At 33.2% G+C, this 23,850-nt stretch overlaps 2 protein-coding genes across 2 annotated transcripts; both read right to left on the bottom strand.

Annotated features, from left to right (window-relative positions):
* Positions 1 to 5,130: 5,130 nt before the first annotated feature.
* LOC114174062 (transcription factor MYB53-like) lies at positions 5,131 to 6,613 on the bottom strand. Its single transcript, XM_028058804.1, has 3 exons — positions 6,423 to 6,613; positions 6,179 to 6,308; positions 5,131 to 5,969 (listed from the first exon to the last, which is right to left on the bottom strand). Exons 1-3 carry the CDS (start codon positions 6,553 to 6,555, stop codon positions 5,264 to 5,266), a joined length of 969 nt encoding a protein of 322 aa, XP_027914605.1. The 5' UTR covers positions 6,556 to 6,613; the 3' UTR covers positions 5,131 to 5,263.
* Positions 6,614 to 14,842: 8,229 nt separating this feature from the next.
* On the bottom strand, positions 14,843 to 19,028 carry LOC114174282 (protein NRT1/ PTR FAMILY 3.1). The gene is made up of 4 exons (XM_028059097.1): positions 18,839 to 19,028; positions 18,325 to 18,542; positions 17,374 to 17,933; positions 14,843 to 15,834 (listed from the first exon to the last, which is right to left on the bottom strand). Exons 1-4 carry the CDS (start codon positions 18,903 to 18,905, stop codon positions 14,946 to 14,948), a joined length of 1,734 nt encoding a protein of 577 aa, XP_027914898.1. The 5' UTR covers positions 18,906 to 19,028; the 3' UTR covers positions 14,843 to 14,945.
* Positions 19,029 to 23,850: the final 4,822 nt, after the last annotated feature.

Below are 23,850 nucleotides of genomic sequence, written 5' to 3'. Positions count from 1 at the left end.
ATAAAATCCAAAATTACAAAATTAAAAAGTAAAATTACAAAATTATAAAACAATAAAATTATAAAACTATAAAATAAAAAATTGCAAAATTACAATCTTGATGGTTTTGTTTTAGAGAAATGTAAAACTTTTGATATAGTGCATGATCAAGCTCTGGTTGTCTTGATAAACTAGATGTAGTTCAGTTATTGAGTGAATCAGTATAAAAATCATTATGTGATCCTCTTTCTCTTATCTTGTTCATCATCTAAATCTCAAGAAAATCAATTAAACTAATCTTTGTAAGGTGTGTATGTATTTTCTCGTTATATGGTAATATAACTAAGTTAGATATATTGATTGGAACGTATCTTGGTTGAGAAAATATGTTGTTTGGGTGAGTTTTGTGCATTTCGCATTTTTGCATAATTTCCAAGAACAGATTAATCTATTATTTTTTGTTTTAATCAGTTGAAAGTGTATGATTTTGCAATACTTTTAACGCCTCCCTCCCCTTATTGGTTAAACTATCCATTTCAATATTTATAAAATAGAGAGATGGAGTTGAAAGAAACATAAGTGAGTGATATGAGACTAAATGTTGTGTTTTATTTATCTTCCTTTATTTGTCTCATGTGAGAGTAGTATGGTGGTAGGTTTCGTGATTCCGTACTCTCTTTGGAAGCTAAAGAAGTAGTCCTATATGTTCATTATCTAGTTATATTATATGTTGCTAAGCAATTAAAAATCCTAAGAATTAAAGAAATTAATATCTCATTTCTAAACATTTCTATTAATTAGGACTTGTATCAATGTGCATTGGAGAGTATAAGAATAGTGAAAGTCCTTATGTAATGATAGGAGAAGGTAATAGAGATATGGACTAGTAAAAATGGTAGTATTCTAGTTCTTTCCTATTACTAGCTAATAAACCACTAATCAAATTTAAAAGTATAGTTTAAAGCTTTCATCTTTATGAGAATGTAAATTTTAAGTTAGAAAATTGATATAAAAATGTATAATATGAAACTAGATCGAATTAGCATTTGGTGTAACAAATTAGGTATCAAAACCTAGGTCTGAACATGTTGTCTCCCAATTTTTTCACAAAACTAGTAGATGCGTTGTTATTACCATATAGTGTTATTAATATTTTCTCTTGAAATAGTACATCTGCAAGAATTATTGTGCCTGCTGTTAGACTTAACATTGTTAAACACAACTTAATAATGTGATTAGCACAATCAACCACAACCCCCAATACTACATTTCTCTAGCCAGTCAAGTGACCATAATCTTATAAATTACCATTATGAAGCATATGATAAGGTTTTTTCTATTAATCCAATTGCAAATATTAGTTCTCTAAAATAATTAAAGGTTAGTTGCTTAGTCAAATACTGAACATTTGAATTGAAAACTAAGAACCTTGGGAATTTATGATGATCAGGCACTCTTGTATATTAAGAAATAGGTTAAATTACTCTTTTGCTCTCTCTATTTGTCATGAAATTTCAGTTTGATTCCAAGTTTTTCGTTATCTCGATTTGGTTCTCATTTTCTTAAAAATGAGTAAATTTAGTCATCACCGTTAACTTTGACCAAATGGTGTTAAAGTCAACGTCAGTGTCAATTTTTGGTTTTTTTGATTTATTTTTAATTTTTAAATTTTTTTTTAAATTTTTTTGACACATGTCACTTCACAATATTTCACATGTCAAAGTGACTCAATTTGGTCTCTATATTTGTTTTTAGTTTCAATTTAGTCCCATTTTTTGTAAAAATGAAGCAATATTGTCTCTCCTTAGATTGACACTCAATTTCATCTTTGTATACAACTTATGATGATATTCTTAATAAAATTAACGTTTTTATTAAATATTTGTAGAAATATTTTTAAATGAGTTTTTTTTTCGTTTTATTATTAAACAAAGTTAAACTCCAAACTTAATTTCAAAAATTAATAATTTTGTCATCATATATAAAGGCATCAAGTGTCATATTATACAAACTTGGTGAAGATTAAAAATCAAATAACTTGTCACTCATAAGTTTAGGAACTAAATTTCAAGTTCAAAATAAAACCAAAGTCTAATGTTTTGTGTAGAATTCAAAGTTAATTTAAAATATTTATAGAAATATTTAATAAAAACGTTAATTTTAGTAAGAATATCACCATAAAATTTATAAAAAATTAAATTTAGTGTCAATTTAAGAAAGGACAATATTACTTCATTTTTACAAAAATTGGGACTAAATTGAAACTAAAAACAAATACAAGATCAAATTGAGTCACTTTGACACGTGACATTATTATGAAGTGACACGTGTCAAAACTTTAAAAAATTTAAAAATAATTCAAAAAAATAAAAAATAAAAAAATAAAAAAATATTAAAAAAATTCAAAAAAATCAGAAATTGACACGTGACGTTGACTTTAACAATGTCTAATCAAAGTTAACGGTGAGGACCAAATTGAGTCATTTTTAAAAAAATGAGGACCAAATTGAAACAACGAAAAACTTGAAGACCAAATTAAAATTTCATAACAAATAGAAGGACCAAAAGAATAATTTAACATAAAAAATATATATAAAATAGACCCTAACCTCATAAAGAAGATAAAATGAGTTCTAGAACACAACCTACATATTATAGCAAATCAGTAATTACTGCCACCAACCTTATCCAATTGCTCCCCACTTTTGGTAGACATTCCCAATGAAAGATCAAATTGCTCTTGGCAAAGAAAAACAGTTATGTTCTTATTATTCAACTAGCCCTTTTTGCAATAATCAAAACATTCTTCACAACAATGACAAATCAGTAACACTGTATAATTATTATATTTACAATTTTATCACCAGTTCATTTATTACAGTGTGAGTTATAATTATCATAATAAGTTGTCATCAATTTTTTTACTAGTGAAATAAGGGTTAAATTAGAAATAAAATAAATTTAAAAATAAAAATGAACAATTCCATTAAATATTAAGATAAGAAACAATTAAACCTTATTTTTAACTTTTACATATGGGTGACATTTAAAAATTAGTGTTAAGAAACTCTTTCATGACTCTTTAAGACCTTATTAAAAGGCTTATGCAATAAAAGATGAAATGTGGTGCTTATATTTTAAACACTCTTCCTATTAAATGAGAACATTTTCACCACACATGATTTGATGATACCAATACAGGACAAGCTTCTCAATACGGTTACAATCCGTAAAATAAAATTCAGATGCATCTTTTGCTCATGCTCATGGTCAGTTATTAAATGTAAAAATAAAAATGACTTATTTTTTAAATGGTTTTCTTAGTTCTTGGTTCAAACTTATATAAATCTTAGACCACAACTAACCATAAATTACTAAAAGAAACGAAAAAAATGGAGTCAGTGGAAAGTTACGTAATAGCTATGCTATTAAGCAACCAAAGGTGTCGGATTAGGTTCGTTGACATCTTTTTCAAATAACTTATTGTTTAACCCTATGTCTTGATACTTTAACAAATGACATGCTTTGACTTTAAACGTGGTTTTTGAGTAAATTTCTATTATAACAATGAAAATGACAATTTTGCACAGCCAAATTAATTTTAGACTAGAGCATGTATACCTTAAATTTGTTTCCTTATAAAGTGCTATTCAATATTCGAACCAATACTTATCTCCAATAATATTGCTCCTATATGATATCATTTATTTGATTTCTTTTATATTTGTTTATAAACTTATCAAATGAATATCATTACAATTAGGCCAGTATGAATGACTTGTGCAAGCAGGTCCTCTGTACGCACAATTCTAAATTGTGAGGATTTTCAGATTTTTAAAGAACCATAAATATACATTATTCTTTTTAGGGTTAAATATGTTTTTGTTCTACAAGTTTTAGTAAAATTTGAAATTAGTCCATCTTCAAAATTTTTAACCAATTTAGTCATTCATCTTTAAAAATACATGAATTTAATCCTTTTAACCAAATTTCATTAAGTTTATCTGACGTTTCAAGCGCATTTCATAATAATATTTGAATTGTTTATATCGTTTGACACCTTCTCTCTTCAATGTTAATCAAATATTATCATAAAATGTGCTTAAAATGTTAAATAAACTTCATAAATTTGATAAGAAGGACTAAATTGATGTATGTCTAAAGATGAAGAACTAAATTAGTATAAAGTTTCGAAGAATGATTAATTCCAAAATTCACTTAAACTTGAGGGACAAAAACATATTTAACCCTCCTTTGTATGTTTTTATTTTTGAATATATATATTAATGTTGGAGTCCAATTTGGATTGTTAGGGTAGAATCTCCAAAGGCATTCTTTGATAGTCACCACAATTACACGAGGCAACGACTTTGATTAGTATGATTTGGTGTCTTTAGTAAGAAAATTTTTGTCTCCCTTGTTAGAAAAGGAATAGTATGATCTACCTGCTCTGTAGAAAACATATCCGTATACCTTTCATTTCTATTGGTTGAACCCATGTTGCACATATTACTTTCAGTAAGTATTTCTTAATTAACTACATTCAAAAGTCCACTAGCTTAACCTGCTAATTTTTTTTGTCTTCATCGATATAATAAAATTTTTACCTAGAAAATTATATAGCACATTTTAGAAAATCAGAAAAATACTGTAGGGTTCAAATAATTTTCAATTTATATATATGATTAAATTAAATTGAAGAGGGTAGAGTGTTAATATGATAAGCTCGAAAATATTTTTTACAACTTATAGTTAAACCATCCAAGGAAGACGTTGGTGTAGTTGAGAATTCTATCTACTGGGTTCCTTGGAAATCATCTTTCGTCACTTTGAATGTTTATCTGTTGGATGCCAAAAGATGAAAGAAAATGAATTTCCTAATAATCATTCTTATTGTTATTAGTAAATGATTGACACATTTAGAAAACTTAGCATATGAGAATGTAGATTTGAATCCTGATAAAAATATAAGAAACGATGCAAATTAGTCTAGAAATATAGATTAACTTAGATTGCACTTAATAATTTTATTTTTCATTTATTCTCTGATTCTGAATAGAATGATCACTTCGTTCCTTCTCTCTTTATATATTAGACTGAAAAGTAGATTATACCTGAAAGACAAAGCAACCAGAGACATTTTATGCATTCATGAAAAAATAAATAAAAATTTATAAAAGAGAGTACAAGGTATATGCATGTAAACAAACACACATCGATATTAAAAAAATTATGACTATAGCACTGTATTCCAGTCTGTGACATTACACGGAGTAATCTGAAACTAGGAAATCATTCTGAACAAAGGGTCCTCTAGCAGGATCTCTGGCCAAACGGTGCAATTATCGTCCACATTAGTGAATGAAACCTCCGACGTCACTGGTGGAACAACATGGGAAGAAGGAGAAGAAGGGGTAGTGCTAGAACACGAAAAAAGCCACGGAGAATTAGGGTAATTTTCTCCTTGATGTAATTGAACCATGTCCTTATCACTCAATTCAACAGAAGAAGAAGGTGGTGTTTTCAACTCAGGCATGTGAGAGAAAGGGGTGGAATCATTAGCCAATTGGACTCTGCCAATTCCATTACATGACATAGCACTGGTATCATTTGAAACATTGACGTTGTCGTTGTCGTGGTTCATCATGAAGGTACTGTTTGTCATGCTATTAACTGAGTTAAGATCTGCCTCAGTGAATTGTGGGTGCAGGAGGTGTTGTTGTAAGCTTTGGAGGGTGGCTAATTGGATGGCCTCTTGTTGAAGCCTTGCAAGGTTCTGTTCCCATGGTTGATGCTGATTGTCCAAAAGTTGTTTCAGGTTAGCCAGTGCTATGAGATGAGACAAGCCTGTGAGAACATCATCAGTTCGAGGCTGGTGTGTCATTGGATCATAACCCATTTGAATCAGCTTCTTCTTCAGATGAGTGTTCCAAAAATTCTTTATTTCATTATCTGTCCTACCAGGTATGTGACTTGCTATTGCGGACCATCTAGTGGAATGGAGAAAAACAAAAATTGAGTTACATAAACTTCAAAACAATCAAATATTATTCATATAATGCATAAAAAATGCTTTTCTAATGCGAATTTATGGAGTCAATACAGTGATGATGTTATATAAATTAATGGAAAATACAAAAAATTATCCATAAGAAGATATTGATATTAATAAATGCCATAAGAGGTGTGAATAAAGTACTTGTTTCCGAGGATGGCATGGAGATCAAGAATTGTTTGTTCTTCCTCTTTGGAAAACTTTCCTCTTTTAATGTCAGGTCTCAAGTAGTTCGTCCACCTTAACCTGCAACTTTTGCCACACCTGTTGAGTCCTGTTATGAGTTTATTATGTTAGAAAACATGAAAAAGAGAAACTATTTGTTATGAGTTTCTTTTCTTGACACTGTGATCAATGCATTAAAAATCTTTATAGTATTATTAGTTACCTGCAAGTTTTGGAAGTGCCCTCCAGCTTGCATGACCATATTTTTGAATGTGGTTAACAAGCTTCTGATCTTCCTCGGTTGTCCAAGGACCCTTCTTCAAACCACTTTCATCACAGCAAGGAGATCTTCCCATCTCTATGATTTTATGGTATTTCTTCTTTGTCTTCTCCTTCCAAGAAGGGAAACTTAGTCACTTCTTTCAAATTCAAATCTAGGATAGGGTGGATGCTTTCTATTTATAGGGCGAATATATGGTTTGTTTGTGACCCACAAGGTTTAAATTAGTAGAGTTTAAAACTCATCATTTACCTAAAACAACTCTGCATTTTCTTAGGTAAAATTACATATAAAACCTTCGTCAACCCATTAGTGGTTGGTTACTGCAGAAGTAATAAACTACTTTTAAACCAACCTGTAGTGTTATTAGTTTGAATTGATCCTTTTAAAACCCTAAAAATTTTTCTGTTACTGTGCAGTTCTGTGACTTCATCATCATAATTCTAATGCGTCAGTAACATTTTCTACAATAAGGATTCACAACATCAACTTCTAGTGAGTGTTCAAATTATAGCTAGGTTGCACTTGATTAAAGCAGGAACATGGCAATGTTGAAAAGATAATAAAGGTTGTGAGAAATTATATATACAATGACAGTTTAGTTTGAGAGCATGAAAAACCTGAATTAGTTATATATATATATAAGCTTTGAAACGTGGATTTGAGATTCAAAATGTGAAATTATCATACTTATTAGTTATTATAATTATTATCCCCGATCGATCCATTTTCAACTTATGTTAGATGTTGGTTATCAAAATCGTAGCAGCAACAGAACGAATCCAGTGATGTCACGTAGGAAAATGTTGATGACTTTGCAATAAGAAAAGAAAAAGAGGGATTATATAGCCTTCCGTGTATCTAGTTAGACGAGAGTTGGTGCGGCAATCTCTCTAATTTTCTTACCCTCTCTATAACTCACTTTGCTTTCATATACTTTATAAGCCATTAATGGGTTCTTTAATGCATTCCTTGGTCGTTTCTTCTTTGTCTCTGTCTTGTATTTTTACGAGTAAGAGACATAACTTCATCGGTTTTTCCTATGAAACTGAACCATACGTGTTTTCTTTGTTAGTTGCGATAATAATTTACACACGAATCCGCGTAAAACAGGATTATGTAGCTTTTCTTCAATAAATGCTGTGGTGCAAAATCTGAATGATATTGTTTTTTTTTTGTTTTCGTGAAAAAGAAACACTGAGATTTTAAATTTTGAAAACGAAAATGATATTTAGACACAAAAAGTGGACTCATTTTTGACACAGGGCCCACATAGTATTTAATTTTTAATTTAAAGTTTAAAAACATGGAAAACTGAATCAACGCACGTGTGAGTCAAAATCTAAAGAGGGAAAATTGCTCTCCCAAATCCAAAAGCTACACCCGATTCTTCCATCACCACAGCACACTCCTTCTTCGTTTTCTACCCATGGGTTCCTTACATCGGAGAAAAACGCAAGCTTGATAAAATAACTTCACCGTTCCAGAGAGAGAACGACCACCATCGCCACCAAAGCAATGTTCGTCGAGTGGGTTGCCATTGCCATGGAGTAGAACGAGAAGATACGAAAAGCGGAAATTAATGACTAAGAGAAGGTTTTGTGTTGGTAGCCTTAAATAACATTTTCGATTGCAGTAATAACACCTTCTTTGGATGGTGACCATGAAAAAAAGTCTCATGAGTTACTTATGATGTATGTGGGGTGTTGTGATGGTAAAAGTCGGGAGTTATGTTGGTTATTATGGTCATCAGTTGCAGTACTTAAAAAAACAAAAAAATTAAATGTCACCACTAAATATTCAGTGTGGACAAAATATAAGACAAAACGATTTCCATTGCCATTAGATTCATTAGCACCTTCTTTGGATGGTGTTCATGAAAAAAAGTCTCCTAAGTTAATTATGACATATGTGGGGAGTTGTGATGGTAAAAGTGGGGAGTTATGTTGGATATTTTTGTCATCAATTGCGGTACTTAAAAAAAAAAAATATAATGTCAACACCGAATGTTCAGTGTGGGCATAATATAAGACAAAATGATTCTCATTATCACTAAATTCAGTAGCACCTACTTTGGATGGTGGTCATGTAGAAAATTCTCCTACGTTACTTATGACCCATGTGGGGAGTTGTGATGGTAAAAGTGAGAAGTTATGTTGGTTATTTTGGTCATCAGTTGTAGTACTTAAAGAGAAACAAATTAAATGTCACCACCAAAATATTCAGTGTAGGCATAAGATAAGACAAAACAATTTCTATAGCCACTAAATTCAATAGCTCCTTCTTTAGATGGTGCCCATGAAAAAAAAATCCAAGTTGGTTCAGTTTTCCCTATCATTTTCGATTGTAGTAATAACACCTTCTTTGGATGGTGACCATGAAAAAAAGCCTCTTAAGTTACTTATTACCTATGTGGGGAGTTGTGATGTTAAAGGTGGGAAGTTATATTGGTATATTGGTTATTATGCTCATCAATTGCAGTACCTAAAAAAACAAAAACATTAAATGTCACCGCCAAATGTTCAATGTGAACATAATATAAGACAAAACGATTTCCATTGCCACTAAATTAAATAGTGCAATCTTTGCATGTTGTCCATGAAAAAAAGTCTCCTAATTATGAACTATGTGGGGGAGTTGTGATGGTAAAAGTATGGAGTTATGTTGGATATTTTGTCATCAATTGCGGTACTTAAAGAAAAGAAAAATATAATGTGAACACCAAATGTTCAGTGTGAGCATAATATAAGACAAAATGATTTCCATTACCTATAAATTCAGTAGCACATACTTTAGATGGTGGCCATTAAAAACATTCTCCTAAGTTACTTATGACCCATGTGGGGAGTTGTGATGATAAAAGTATAGAGTTATATTGGTTATTTTGGTCACCAGTTGCAGTACTTAAAGAAAAAAATAAATAAATGGCAAAGGCAACCCACTCGACGAACACTATTTTGGTGGCGATGGTGGTCGTTCTCTCTCTGGAACGGTGAAGTTATTTTATCAAGCTTGCGTTTTTCTCCAATGGAAGGAACCCATGGGTAGAAAACGAAGAAGGAGTGTGTTGTGGTGATGGAAGAATCGGGTGTAGCTTTTGGATTTGGAAGAGCAATTTTCCCTCTTTAAATTTTGACCCACATGTGCGTTGATTTAGTTTTCCATATTTTTTAAACTTTAAATTAAAAATTAAATACCTAGTGGGCCCTGTGTCAAAAATGAGTCCACTTTTTATGTCTAAATATCATTTTCGTTTTGAAAAACACATTACAACAAAAATCTTTTAGACAATAGCGAGAAACTACAACTTAAAACTAAAAGATTGTTGTTTATTGGACAACAAATTGACAATAAATTTGTAATCGTTGCATAATGGCTTCAACCTATTTTATAGGCAACAATTTTTTTCGTTTAGACCATAAAATTTTAAAATCATTAATATGCAAAATTAGAAAGACAAAAGTGTTGTCTAAAATATGACGAAAAAAGCAACATTTTTGTTGTCATCTTAACACGTTACTTTTTTGGGTTACTTAAGCTACATTTATGAAAATATGGTCGAATGTTTTAGACAACACATTTTTAAGTGTTGATTAAGGTCTAAAACAAAAAAAAAAAAAACAATGTTTCAACAAAATTGTTATCATTAATAAACCATAAATAGGCAACACTTTGTCAAATGTGGAAATATAAAATTTCAACAATTTAAATCAATTTTAAAATATTATTTTTAGTTTTGTTTATTCATTTAGATAATCCTATTTTAAATGATATATTAATAATTTTATTTTAAAATATAAGTCAAAGTAATCTACTAAAATAGTAGAAATAAAATAAGATAAAAAAATTGAAACTATTAATTTAAACACTTCTAATAATATATAATGAAAGTTTGTCCAAATATTTCAAAACTATATTGTAATGCTGTCTATATTTTCATAATTAAATGTAATTACAATTAATTAAAAAGTATCTTGTTTTCCAAAATAAAAAGACTACAATTTATGAATAGTTTGTCTGCATTCTCATTCTTATTCATCTTGATCTTCACACATACCACTCAAGAGTACAAAATGCAAATCTTTTATATTTGACCACATTTACCAATGAGATTTTTTATTATTCTTTTTCATTTTGATCTTCATCAACAGGATGTAAAAAATAACATAAGTTCAATAATTGTTTCAAATAATCACTACACGCCTGTAAAATGTAAAATGATTAACTCTAAGAATATCAGTGACAACACTAAGACCATTGAAAAACATTTCTTTAAACTTTGAATTAAGAACACAAGAATGGGTAACAACAATCAACAATGAGCTCAATATGTTTAGCATGGATATGGTAAAAATTAGGGTTGAGCATAATTTACTAAACTATACTAAACTATAGTTAATTGTACTATATTAAACTAAAATATACTAAACTATTCATAATAGTAATTGAACTGTATTATAAAATAGTTCAGTTTTAAGAAACTAAACTTATGTTAAGTTAACTAAGTTAATTATTGAACTATAGTAGATTGAAAGAGCAAAATACCTCGAATAAAATATTGGTATTAGGATAAGAATTGGACTTATGTATTTTGTGTCTTACGTTCTATTCTTTCTCTTTCATAATTTTATTTATAATTAATTTATTAAAAAAATTATAAATTAATTCAAGATCTTATTTTATTTTGAATGAATTTTAATATGTAATGTTATTTTTATGTCATGATTTTACAGAAATTATTTTAAAAATTAAATTTTGTGACAGCTAACATTTTTATAATTTTTTATTTATATTCTTAAATATTGAAATTAGTATAATAAATATAAATAATGGTACTATTTTTTATTTTAAAATCTTATGTAATATTATCTTTTAGTTTTAAAATGTATATTATGTGGCGTCAACTTTTTTAAAGAAAATTTATTTTAAAAAATTCTTAAAAAATATAAAAAGTTATTAATTCGTTGCTTCACGAAATATATTTTAGAACTTCATAAAATTTCTAGAACATTTTTCACACAAATAGTAATGAATACAAATGTTAAAAAAATATTAATTTTGAGAATTTTTAAAAATAAATCCTTTTAAAAAATTTGACGCAACATAATAAACATCGTAAAACTAAAAAGTAATATTACATAAAATTTTAAAATATAAAAAATAAGTTAATACCGATATTTATATTTATTATATTAATTTTAATATTTTAATTACATTTTAAGTTACGGAAAACTTTAATATAAATAAAAAAATTATAAAAATGTTAATTGGTGTATTGAAGTATGATGCATATTTCAAGTATTATTTCCTAAACACTTTCAAATTATAAACTTTAGATTATTATTGCGTAGTGCAAATCGATTCAAAATAGTGTAATTAAGTTTAAAAATAGTGCAATTCAGTTCAAAATCAATGCAATCCGGTTCAAAAATAGTACAATTCAGTTAAAAAATAGTGAAGTTTATTCAAAATCAGTGCAATTCGGTTCAAAAACAGTGTAGTTAAGTTAAAAATTAGTGCAATTCAGTTCAAAAATAGTGCAGTTCAGTTCTGACGTAGTGCAGTTCATAAAATAATTCAGTTTATAACAGTTCAGTTCAGTTTATATTATAGTGCAGTGCAGTTCAGTCCAATTTATTTTTAAGAATAACATTTTAGTTTAGTTGATCTGAATTGTTTTTCAGTTCAGTGCAGTTCATGTGAACAGTTTTTTAGTTCAGTGCAATTTTTGGTAGTGCAATGCAGTTTGGTTTATTTTGCCCAGCCCTAGTAAAAATTAGTGTGTGAAACAAGTATAACATTAAGAGCATCACGATTATAAAATTAGTGTGTGCATTAGGTTTAGCATTAACATCACAGGTTGTAAAATCAACAACAATTGTATCAATGTCAACAATAGGTACCACATTAAAATCATAATCAATGGCTCAAAAATGAGTTTAAAGTCAGTAGAAGCAGCTAGCTCCTTAAAACCAACAATTAGTTTTTCAAATCAATGTAATTGTGAACATAAGGTTCACTAATGCAAGAAAGCCCTTTTGTGCCAATTACAAAAGACTTTCTATATCGGTTTCAGAATTGACATAGATATAGGTGGTATAGCAAGACCACATTATTATACATGTTATCATCTTAATCTTCCATCTTCTCTCACTAGAACTAGCACACCAACGACCATTGGAGCGACATTGGTTCTCCCACAGTACAGTAAGGGCTTTTGGCCCCGGTTATTTTCGTAATTCTGCCTTAATTTTAGATCCGAGGCATATTAGGGCGAGGCCAAAAGGAGAGGGGGGTCTTTTAGCCTCGGTTATCACCCGAGGCCATAGAGTTGTTTTCTCTTTGCGTTTGGAATGATGACGCGTCATGGCGATGCTTGGTTCTAGTATGGTTTTCTTTGCATGTCTGTTGTGGTGCCTATAGCACGAGGAGTTGTTGCTCTTTCGCCTCCATGGAAGTGTCTCCATTTGCGTCGAGCTGCAACTCCGATGGTTGCGTGGTTGCCGGCATCACAGTGGTGGGGTTTCACGGTGCGTTCGTTGTAACGGTGGTGCTGCTGCTTACTACTGGTAGTGGGAGGCGTGCTGCCCCTTTCTTCTTCCTTGGTAGAGGCATCACGACAGTAGCAGTGGTGGTCTCTCTTCCTGCAGCGGTGGCTCACGCAAAGTTTTCATTTTGTGGTTTTGTTCGCGTCTCCAGCGGGGGTAATGTGCTGGTTGCGGTCGTTTCCCGTGAGTTTTCTACTACTCGCCAATGGTGGTTCTCGTTTTCATACGATGGAGGCGTCCTCGTCTTCGTTTTCGTGCAACAACTTGCAGAGAGAGAGAGAGGAGAAATGCAGCGCGGGGAAGGAGAAGAGGGGCTCACGAGTTTTGTGCCCTAATTAAAGTATATGGTCTCGGTTCAATTAATAATCGAGGCATATAGTCTTATTTGGCCCCGGTTCAATGTCACCCGAGGTCAAAGAGCCACATTTTTGGCTTCGGGTATGTGCAACCGAAGCATATGAGTAACCTTTGGCACCGGTTTTTTTGAACCGAAGCATATAACCCCTTTTTGCTTCGGATTTTAGCTGAACCAAGGTATAAAAGTTGCCTGGAATTGTAAAAATGCCACCGCGCCATTATATTCTTCGGTTCCTGGCCAACCGAGGCATATAAGGCGAGGTAAAAAGCAAAATCTGCATTAGTGTCCCTACACCTCGTCGGATAAGGCGCGCAACTACGAACCCTCCCCATAGTAGGACGAACCGGAGCAAGAACAAGCTTCACCAATGTGAAATCATTGCATTGCTTATAGATCTACATCGCAAGCGTCCTCGAAAAATGTTGCACCACAATTCCACGCACAACCACGCAGAAACTAGATCGCATTGTGCGTCATTGCAAAAAGTGACCTCACCAAATCACCAGCGCAACAGAGACCCTTTTCGGAGAAGACAACACTTCCACACAAGCGACGACACCTTCTATGCAGATCTAGACATCTTCGATGATGATGATGAACGATGAGCTCCGTTGAACACAATGAAACTTGACACATATCTAGACACAAACAAAGAGCGACATAGTTTCTGCATTTTGAATTTAAAATAATAGAATATTCCTACTTTTTATATAAGTTCTAAGTCTAACTGGCATAAAAAGTCTTTGTAATTAAATACAAAATTGCCACCATGCTACTTTCTATACCGATTTTAGAATTTGGGACATTACATAAGCCTAGTTGGGGAGACTTTCAAATGTTTGAATAATCTATTAAAGTGTCTTTATTGTTGGAGGAACAATAGAGTTGGGCATTTGAGTGAAGTATGAGGTGATGCCAAAAATAAAGGTGGTGGGTAATTGTAATGTACATATGAAATTGACATGGTAGGTTTGTGTGAGTAGTATGATTGATTAATTAGGCTCTATGCGTAGCAGACTGTGGTATTTGGGTCTGCGCAAATCAATTTTGTGTGAATGATATGATTGTTAAGCTTTGTGTATAGCGTAATGTTCCATTTGGCTTTGTGTAAGTTGGTCTGTGCGAATGGAATGGTTGTGTAGGCTTTGTGCGCAGACAAGTGTTTTATTGAATTACATGGCATATATTAGAATGTATTGTTGCATTAGTATTATACAAATATTTTAATTATGTTATTAGCTTACCATGTATCTTGTGTTTTTGTTGCACGGGAGTAAATGACAGTCTAAGCGTAAATGCACAACAGTAGATGAGCTAATATGTTGTCTTGTTCATTTTTTTTCTATTTTTCCTCCGTGATAAGAATGTGACTTTTCCTAAGTTTAAAGAGGTTTATGAGTTTATGGGATTTCAGTCAACCATGTTAAAAGATATAGGAGGCATTTTTCCCATAACTGTTTAGCAATAATAATTATTATTTATTATTTATATACAGCACATGGGTCTCCTAGTGTCCAATCATAGTCATTGAAAGGGTAAGAGGCTCCTAGTCCTACAACATCACACTGAGACAGGGGTGGTGAGTTCAATTTGATTCCCATCGGAACTGCCATTCCCTTTGTCATGAACCTGAATTGGTTTGTAAGTGTACAATTTGGCACAAACCAAGTAGTAAATAAGATTGAAAAACTGCAGTAACGTGATGATCCAGTAAAAGTACTCTAATTTTCCCTTGTTGAGGTTATCAGGGAGCCAATTGGAGCCATTAGGTCCAGCACTGAACTTGTGGACCAAAGTAACCAAAAGGGTACTCACATAGTTCCCAGCAGAAATCGCAGTCCAAAATAGTGCCATTGCAGTGCTCCTCATGCTCTCTGGAGCCTGGTCATAGAAAAACTCCAAGTGCCCAATCGACATAAATGCCTCAGCCATTCCATGAAGACTGTACTGTGGCACAAGCCAAAACACAGAGATTGGGATTGTGCTATGTGGGTGGTCATAAAGTCCATATGCCAAAGCTGCTTTCTTTCTCTTTATTTCAACAAAACCAGCCACCAACGTAGCCAAGGTTGAGATCACAAACCCAATTCCCATTCTGTGAAGGAAGCTTATGCCACGGTCCAACCCAGTGAATCTTCGGGCAACTTTGATGAAGACTCGGTCATAGAATGCAGTGGTGATGAGCATGGTGAGAATTGTGAAGACGGACATGGAGCCTGCTGGAATTTGAAAGCTTTTGGTTAGGTGTCTGTTCATGGTTTTGGCTTGTTGCAGAGAGAACGTGTTTTGTTGAGCATAGGCTGTGATGAGAAGAATGCCTGAGGCCCATATCGGTCCCATTCTGATTATGGATTTCAATTCTTCCACTCTGTGCACTGTGCTTAGCCTCCATAAATTGGGTGTTTTGCTGTCATCGTCTTCTGTCACAATTGCTGCCTTGTCCAAAAATCTGTATCCATTTTCAACATGGAAAACTTTATTTAGTAAGAAATGCCAAAAATCTCATTATTTTCAACAAACCTAATCCTGACACACTTCTTATATAATCATACAAAATAATGAAAGCAATTAAGTTAATACGGCTTTTTAAAAATATTATCAATATACCAAACTATTCAAAATTATTAACTTTTAAAAAATTCTTCTCACTATTCTTTAATATAAAATACATGTACTCCTAACATTTAATGACAATGAATAAATATAAAGTCGTATTAATTATAAAACATATAATATAAAGCACCAACATTTTCTTTTGTTTTTTCTAAAATGTGCCCCATAATAAGGAAAGTGATGTTAGCTAAACTTATGTTTTTGATGACACAGAGACACAAAAATTAATGACACTCGTAATTTCTTTAATCAACTGTTTTAATGTCGTTGAATTTGTTGACACAGACAGAGAAATTAGTGACACTAATAATTTCTTTGAAGATGAGCCCGCACGAACTTATGCTTTGTTGATGGATTTGTGTTTGCATATATTTATTTTTTATTTTGCAACATATATCTCTTTTAATGTAGTATTTACTATATAAAAAATATAGTAATCACAATTTTAATGAGAAGTAATATTGGTCATTCATTACTAAAGTACATTATAATTCGCAAACCAAAAGGATAGATATTCTGTGGACCTAAAACTAAGGTTATCATTACTCTGGACATTATTTGGTACTCGGTGGGACTAGAAAGGCATCTTTTCCAAAGTCTAATTGCTAAAGATATATATCAAACGAACATTGTGGTCGCCAAGAAAACCAAAAACAACCATATAATTGATTTAATGTACGGACAAGACATCACTTTTTTTCTTTGCACATGATAAATTTAGAGTGACATGAAAGATTATGTAGTTTGTGGTTATCTGCCTAATATGAAATGGATCTTTCTCTCTCTCATGTTGAATGATAACAAAATATGTTCATCAGCACAGAAAATGGTCATCTAAAAAAGAAGACTTAAACATGTATTTGGTATTTTAAAACATAACATCAATTAAGAAGTAAATATTAAAATCTATTTTAATCTTATAAAATTTTGTATGAGACTTTTAACATTCAACAGACAGACCTATATTAATAGTTTTAACTTTATTTGAAAACATTGAACCAAGGGATTAAGATTGTACGTGTCACACCAAAAGTTTTAACTCTTTTCAAATTCAAAATTATTAGGACATGAGGTATAAATCTTTTCTTGAAAAATACATATAATTTGTATTTTTTTTATATTCTATTAATTTTTCACGTTCTTTTATTTTATCTTCTTTATAAATTTAAATGATGGGTAAATCAGCATGATGAAACTTTTTTCCAGAACATTTTATGAACGTGGTCCATCACTTCCTGACCACTGATCCAACCAGAAAATCTAGTAAAAGTTTAGTAGTTATATTTTTTCAGAAAGCTTAAAAAAAAAGCAAGTGGATACATGATTCACAATAATTCTTTTATTTTTTAAAAGAAGATATATTTGAGGCACTTACTTCATTTGTCCACTATGGAGAAGCTTCCCTCCCAACGAAATAGACGCATCTAGTTCATCATTTTGGTACAGTAAACTAGCTTCTGACACATTTGCCACCTTTCTCTTCCGAATTGCCGCCACACCCACTTGAACCAATCGGGTAAACGGGCTCCCAGCCGGGTTCAAGTTCCGGTAAAGCGGGTACCCGACAATGAATGCAATAATTGAGATGAACATTGCGACGGTGGGGATCCCGAGGCCCAATCCCCATCCAATGTTATCTTGAATGTAAACCAAAACAGTGACAGCGACAAGAATCGCTGCACCCATCACAAAATAATACCAGTTGAAGTAAGTCCATGTCCTTGTTGTCTGTTTGGGATCCGACTCGTCGAACTGGTCCGCCCCGAATGCGACGATGCAGGGTCGGATACCGCCCGACCCGAGAGCCCCAAGAAGGAGTGAGACATAGAGAACTGCCAGCTGTCCCCCACTCGCTTGTTGGCATACCTCTTCACCTCTGCAAGGAGGTGGCCTAAACTGTGGAAGCACCGCTGAGAGGGTCAAACTAATCATTCCCTGATTAGTTTACACAAACGGTGACTAGTTAGGAAAAGGTTCCATTCTAATCATGTGTCTTTATAAAATGGACAAAGAAAATAATGACATGATCTTTCATCAAACACAATCAGACTTAAAACATTTCCCACTTTCATGTTTTTATTCCATCTAAGCATCCGTTAATTATAATTACTTGTTACCAGTGTGGCCTTTTTCCATGTCCTAACACCTCTGCAGATATCCTCACGTGAAAAAAGTTAACAACTAAGCAAATATGATATGTGAATGTTTCTTTTCCCAATATGGAAGAGCCTCTATTAAGTTTTACTGCAACACCAAGAAGTTTAAAATCTGAGTATGCATAGTACACTAATTTGAACACAAAAGAAAGTTAGTAAAAGGTGTTTACTATCTGATATATGATGGAAGCAGCAGTAACAGTCCAGAACTTTCCGGCGAAAGAATCAGCAATGAAAGCACCAAGCAAAGGTGTCAAGCTTGCAGTTCCACTGAAGTTAGTGAGAGTGTTAGCGGCTTTGGTTAATGGCATATGAAGCTGTGTAGTCAAGTAGCTAATCATGTTTGTATTGAATCCCACTACGGCCAGCTTCTCACAAATCTCATTAGCTGCACCAAAACAAATCAATCCAAAGTTTACATGTCAGATCCAAAGCCATTTACTTAGTCTTGTGGTTCGAGGAGCTAGGTAGCAGAATCTCATAATCACACTATAGAATTTGACCAAACCTCAAGACTCGAAAAAATACTACCAAATTACTTAGTAATGTGATTGTCACGTTATAGCTAAGATTCAAACTCGTGCCTTTAAAAGATATGATTTTGTTTCTTACCAACAAGAACAACCTTTGTTGGCTAAGAAGGTTGTGAATGGAGGGAAAATTTTAATATAATTTGAGGCTTACCAAAGATGAAGGGCATTGTTATAAGCCCTCCCTTTTTCCTTCTGGCATGGTTTTCCTTCTGCTCCATCTTTCCCAAACTCCTTTATCTATTTGTATTATAATATGGCCTCAGAGTTTTTGTATATATAGCCTAAACTTGAGGTTTGGAGGATCTAAGGTTGTCACAGCAACTATTTTGTCAAGCGTTCACACCACGTTGTGGAGTTATGGCCACGAATATGATATATAATTTTCTACTAAAAATAATTTGGTTCCTAGGTAAAAAGCGGAGTTATCTTAATAAAATCAAATTATAAATTTGATACAGTATGGTTGGCGGGTGTGGGACAAGCAACTTTTGTCATACGCACATTTTTTGCCTCCCAACTTGTAATGTTTATAATGTATTTATTTATAGATATTATTAGAACTAGAAGATGTACTAGACAAAAATTATCTTCTTATTATTTTTGTTTTTGGGGAGTTGGCCTCTTTAACTTTTTCATTGTTGGTACAATCATAGCAGCTGAATACATGTATATGCCCACCTCCTTTTTCCCCTTCCTTGTTCAGGCACCACAACTAAATATGTACACAGTAAAAGTGTGGGTTGGGCATACTGTAAGATTTTTATTTCCCCTACTTTGCACGTGACTAATCAGTTTGAAGATTCTTTTTACCAAACCTAATTAACCAATCTTTCACAATTAGTATCTGAGCTTTTATGAAGGAAATAAAACAGCAAATAATTTATATATGAAATATAATAATTATACACATATTTGCTTGTTTTTTGTTGTTTTATAGTTGAAGTTCAGTAAAATAAAGCTAAACATGTCTTCCATGTACTCTTTCAATTAACATTTATTAACCGTATTTGAATAACCCATATACATATATCTAGAGATCATTTCTACATATATAACTTGTTGAGATAGTTCATTTGAAAGTACAAATGACGTATTAAGTATAAGCACATGCATGTGCTTCAGTCCAAATTTCCGCGATGATATTTTAGATCTTAGCTAAAACATTAACTTTTTTTTTCAATTGTTTCAACTATGATGTTTTTATTTTAATGGAAATATATATATATATATATATATATATATATATATATATATATATATATATATATTTTGTACTATACATATTTTAAAACATTTCGATTACCTGATCTAAGATGATGTTGGCCTGAATATACTTAGACAAAACAACATGTTGGTCAAGACAATAACAAGGATAATTAGGATTAAATCAAGGTAAATGACCAAACTGCATTAGAAAAGTTTTAAGCAAGTTAATCAAGGTGATTTAGTATGTGGATCAGGCTCATCCAAATAAAAGCCCATAAACACAGTACAAAGAGCACAACATTTATTACTATTTGATGCACTTGACTGACTCGACCGTCAGAGTGTCTTCTAAAGGCACACCATATTTCAGTCTTGAGGAGATGAGGACCTTGGACATTTTTGCTTGGGGATGTGAAGTTGAAGGTTGGATTATGTGAGAAGAAATGTTCATGGGGATCTTTACCAGATATATTCAATCCTACAAGATCATTTTGGCGCCCAAAGTGTGACCGAGGAGTATTATGTGAAGAAAGACTATATATATCTACAAGAAGCAAGATGATATTACCTAGGGAGGTCGACTAGGTATCATAAGAGATGGCTATGTTGCTGGAAATGAAACGAGAGTTTGTTGAGTACAATAAGAGAAATATCGAGGAGATGGATGCATAGAGGCAAGAGAATGCTAAGCCAAAGAGGAAGGTAGAAGGAGGCGAGAAGTGGAAAGAGAAGGAGATAATGCAAAAAAATGTATCCCATCTTTAGCTTCTACCCGAGATTGAGGAGGAAAGTGGTTATAACACCACTCTAAAGATTGGAAGCACAACCAATACATCACTCGTGGTGGGAGAAAGTCGTTGGCATCCCTTCATGGACGACATCATGGAAAACTCTCTCCTTCCCAACTAGAAGTCCCCTTACCCTAGACTGATATGATGGCAATATTGACCTAGATGAACATATCAATGTTTATGTTACTCAAGTTAGTCTATACACCATTGATGGTGTAGCCATGTGCAAAGTTTTTCCTACCACTTTGAAGGGAGCCACCTTTAATTGGTTCTCTCAATTGCCTCCAGTCTCGATAGATTGCTTTAGCACTCTAGTAGGGCAGTTTGGGATGTAATTTGCGACTTGTTAGTCTTACAGCTTCACTTCCTTAACCCTTGTCAACATAATACAAAAGAAGGGATAGTATTTGTGTTCTTTTATGGAGTGGTTTGGGAAGATTTCCCTCATTATTAGGAACCTGAAACTTAAAGTAGCTTTGCATCATATGGTCGTTGCACTAAGGTCGGGACCCTTTGCAAATGATTTATGTATGGCTTCAGTTGCTAGCTGGGATGAGTTGAGGCAACATGCTGCAAAATTTATGCAACTAGAATAGTTAAGGGAATTCAAAAACAAGTCAAAAGACCATGCCAATTGAAAGAAGTCGTCAAAACGAGATGTTGCACTAAGGGTGGTTTCAGGCAAAAAGAGCTTAAACCTACTCGGTTCTCGTGATATACCCCACTTAACAACACCGAATCTCGTGTTTTAGACGAGGCATTATAAGCAGATCTCCTGTCGACACTCAAGAAGGCGTATACACCACCAAATGCCAATATGAGGAAACATTGTATAACCCTTAAGGACAAGATAAAAGAGATTATTTAGGCTACCACCTTAGACGTTTTATGCGAATTTGGCTTTGAGATTGTGCAATTTTTACAAGTAGGGTTTGTTCGAGAAGCTCAATACACAACTTGGTTGACCAATGTTGTCTTAGTCAAAAAGCCTACTGGAAAATGGCCAATGTGTACCAATTACACGAACCTAAACAAAGCTTGTCAAAATGATGGCCATACTTTGCCAAGTACCGATCAGCTAGTTGATGGTGTAGCAAGGAATAACATGCTGAGTTTCTTAAATGCCTACTCATGTTACAATTAGATTCTCATGGCAAAAATGGGTAAGCTTAAAATGACTTTTTATCATAGAGGAAACCTATTATTATTGTGAAGTAATGCCATTTGGCCTGAAGAATGCATGAGCAACTTATCAGTAGCTTATGGACAAAGTATTTCTTCACCTCATCGACAATAATGTAAAGGTATATTTGGATTATATAGTGGTTAAGTCTCCTCTCATTCTCAATGTGCAAAGGATTTTATTGATGTATTCTCAGCCTTAAAAGTGTATAATCTACATCTTAACCTAGAGAAGTGTGTTTTTGGTGTTGGTAGAGGTAATTTTTGGGAATTTATGCTAACACATCAAGGAATAAAGGCGAATCTTGAGCAATGTCAAGTTGTCATTGAGATGAGAAGACCGAAAAATGTCAAAGAAGTACAAATGTTAACTGGTTGATTGATAATTATATCTCGTTTCTTATCGAGACTAGTTGGGAAGACGAAATCGGTGATAAAATTATTAAAGTAGTCGACCAAGTTCCTTTGGGTTAAGGCTTGTCAAACCAACTTAAATCATATTAAGAAAGCATAAACATCTCCCTTGGTGTTGCAAAAGTCGAACACATCTAAGCCCTTGCTGATATATATCGCTGCAATTAAGGACATAATCTACACGACCATTCTTCAGGAACAAGATAACGAAGAACACCTGGTATACTTCGTTAGTAGAACTTTGCAAGACGTAGATTCTTTTTATCAAATGGTGGAGAAGGTGGTGTTGTCACCATTAACTATAGTGACAAGGTCGAGACCTTTTTTTCAAAGCTATATGGTGGTGGTAAGAACAAATTACCCCATCCAAAAAATTCTGCCAAAGCCAAACCTAACAGGTAAAATGGTGTTTTGGACTATGGAGTTATAGAATTCCACATTTGTTTCGAGTAGAGGGGACTATAAAGGCCTAGTGTTGGGCTGATTTTTCTAGTGAGTTCTAAACAGGGATAGTCTTAGTGATTTAAGCCAAAGGAGGGGGGGAGGGGGATTGGATTGGTTGTTTAAAACTTTTTTGAAAGCATCACTAGTGTAGTATTTCAAAAATGCCACTAGGGTAATGTTTGGCCTCGATTGAAATTGAACCGATGCCAAAAAGGGTTTTCTGCCTCAATTAAAAATTGAATCGGGGCCATAAGTTCGGTTAGGGTTCAAAAATGTGAATCCCTTTTCTTCTTCTTCTTCTTCTTCTTCTTCCTCACGCCTGTGATTTTTCTCATCGCGCCTCGCTCGTATCGCCTTCTGCTATTGTTGCGCTCCGGCCACTCACCTCACCACAGGTCTGTTGCTTCGTCTACTCGCATAGCCACGTCGCATCATTGGGTCTCCTTCCCCGCGAACATTGCTACAATCCGCGGTGTTGTTGTTCATGGTGCAAATTTGTGATGAACGTTAGTGGTTTTGTCTTCGGTGACTGTTGCGAGACGATAGTGGACTCGTTGATGCGTGAACATGCGAGTGGTAGAGGTTCCTAGATGGCGTGGTGGTTTTTGGTGAGTCAAAGATGGACGGAGGCTTCCATGGTGGTCCAAAGGTGGTGGAAGAACCTAGGGTTGATTTTTTATCGTACCATATGGCTTCGGTTGTCATAAGGACCAAGGTAGAATGTGAGGTTTCTACTTCGGTTCACACCTGAGGCCAAAATCTGACCCCATTTGGCCTCGTCCTAATATGCCTCAGTTCGGGGTAGAATGGAAAAAATAATTGCTGCCAAATCCCCTTTCTGCACTAGTGCATAAAACCCCTTTTAATTGAATTAAATTGACTGGAGAATTAGAATGTAAAAGCTGCAAAACAGTACACTTTCAATCAGTCAAAAAATAAAACAAAAGACTAATTTGTTCTTGAGTTATGAAACAGTCGATTAAAATTTCAAATTAGTCGGCTAAAATCCTGGGAATTTATGCAGAATGCAGAATTCACAGATTTAACTCAAACAACAAACTTTTACATACAAGACTTATTCCAAACAATATTTCTAACAAGTATACAACCTCATATCACACAAGAA

This window comes from Vigna unguiculata, chromosome 2, assembly GCF_004118075.2.
Source record: "Vigna unguiculata cultivar IT97K-499-35 chromosome 2, ASM411807v1, whole genome shotgun sequence".
NCBI classification, from domain to species: Eukaryota; Viridiplantae; Streptophyta; class Magnoliopsida; order Fabales; family Fabaceae; genus Vigna; species Vigna unguiculata.
Note: the sequence above shows the minus strand (reverse complement) of the source record. Positions and strands in the feature narration are given on the sequence as shown.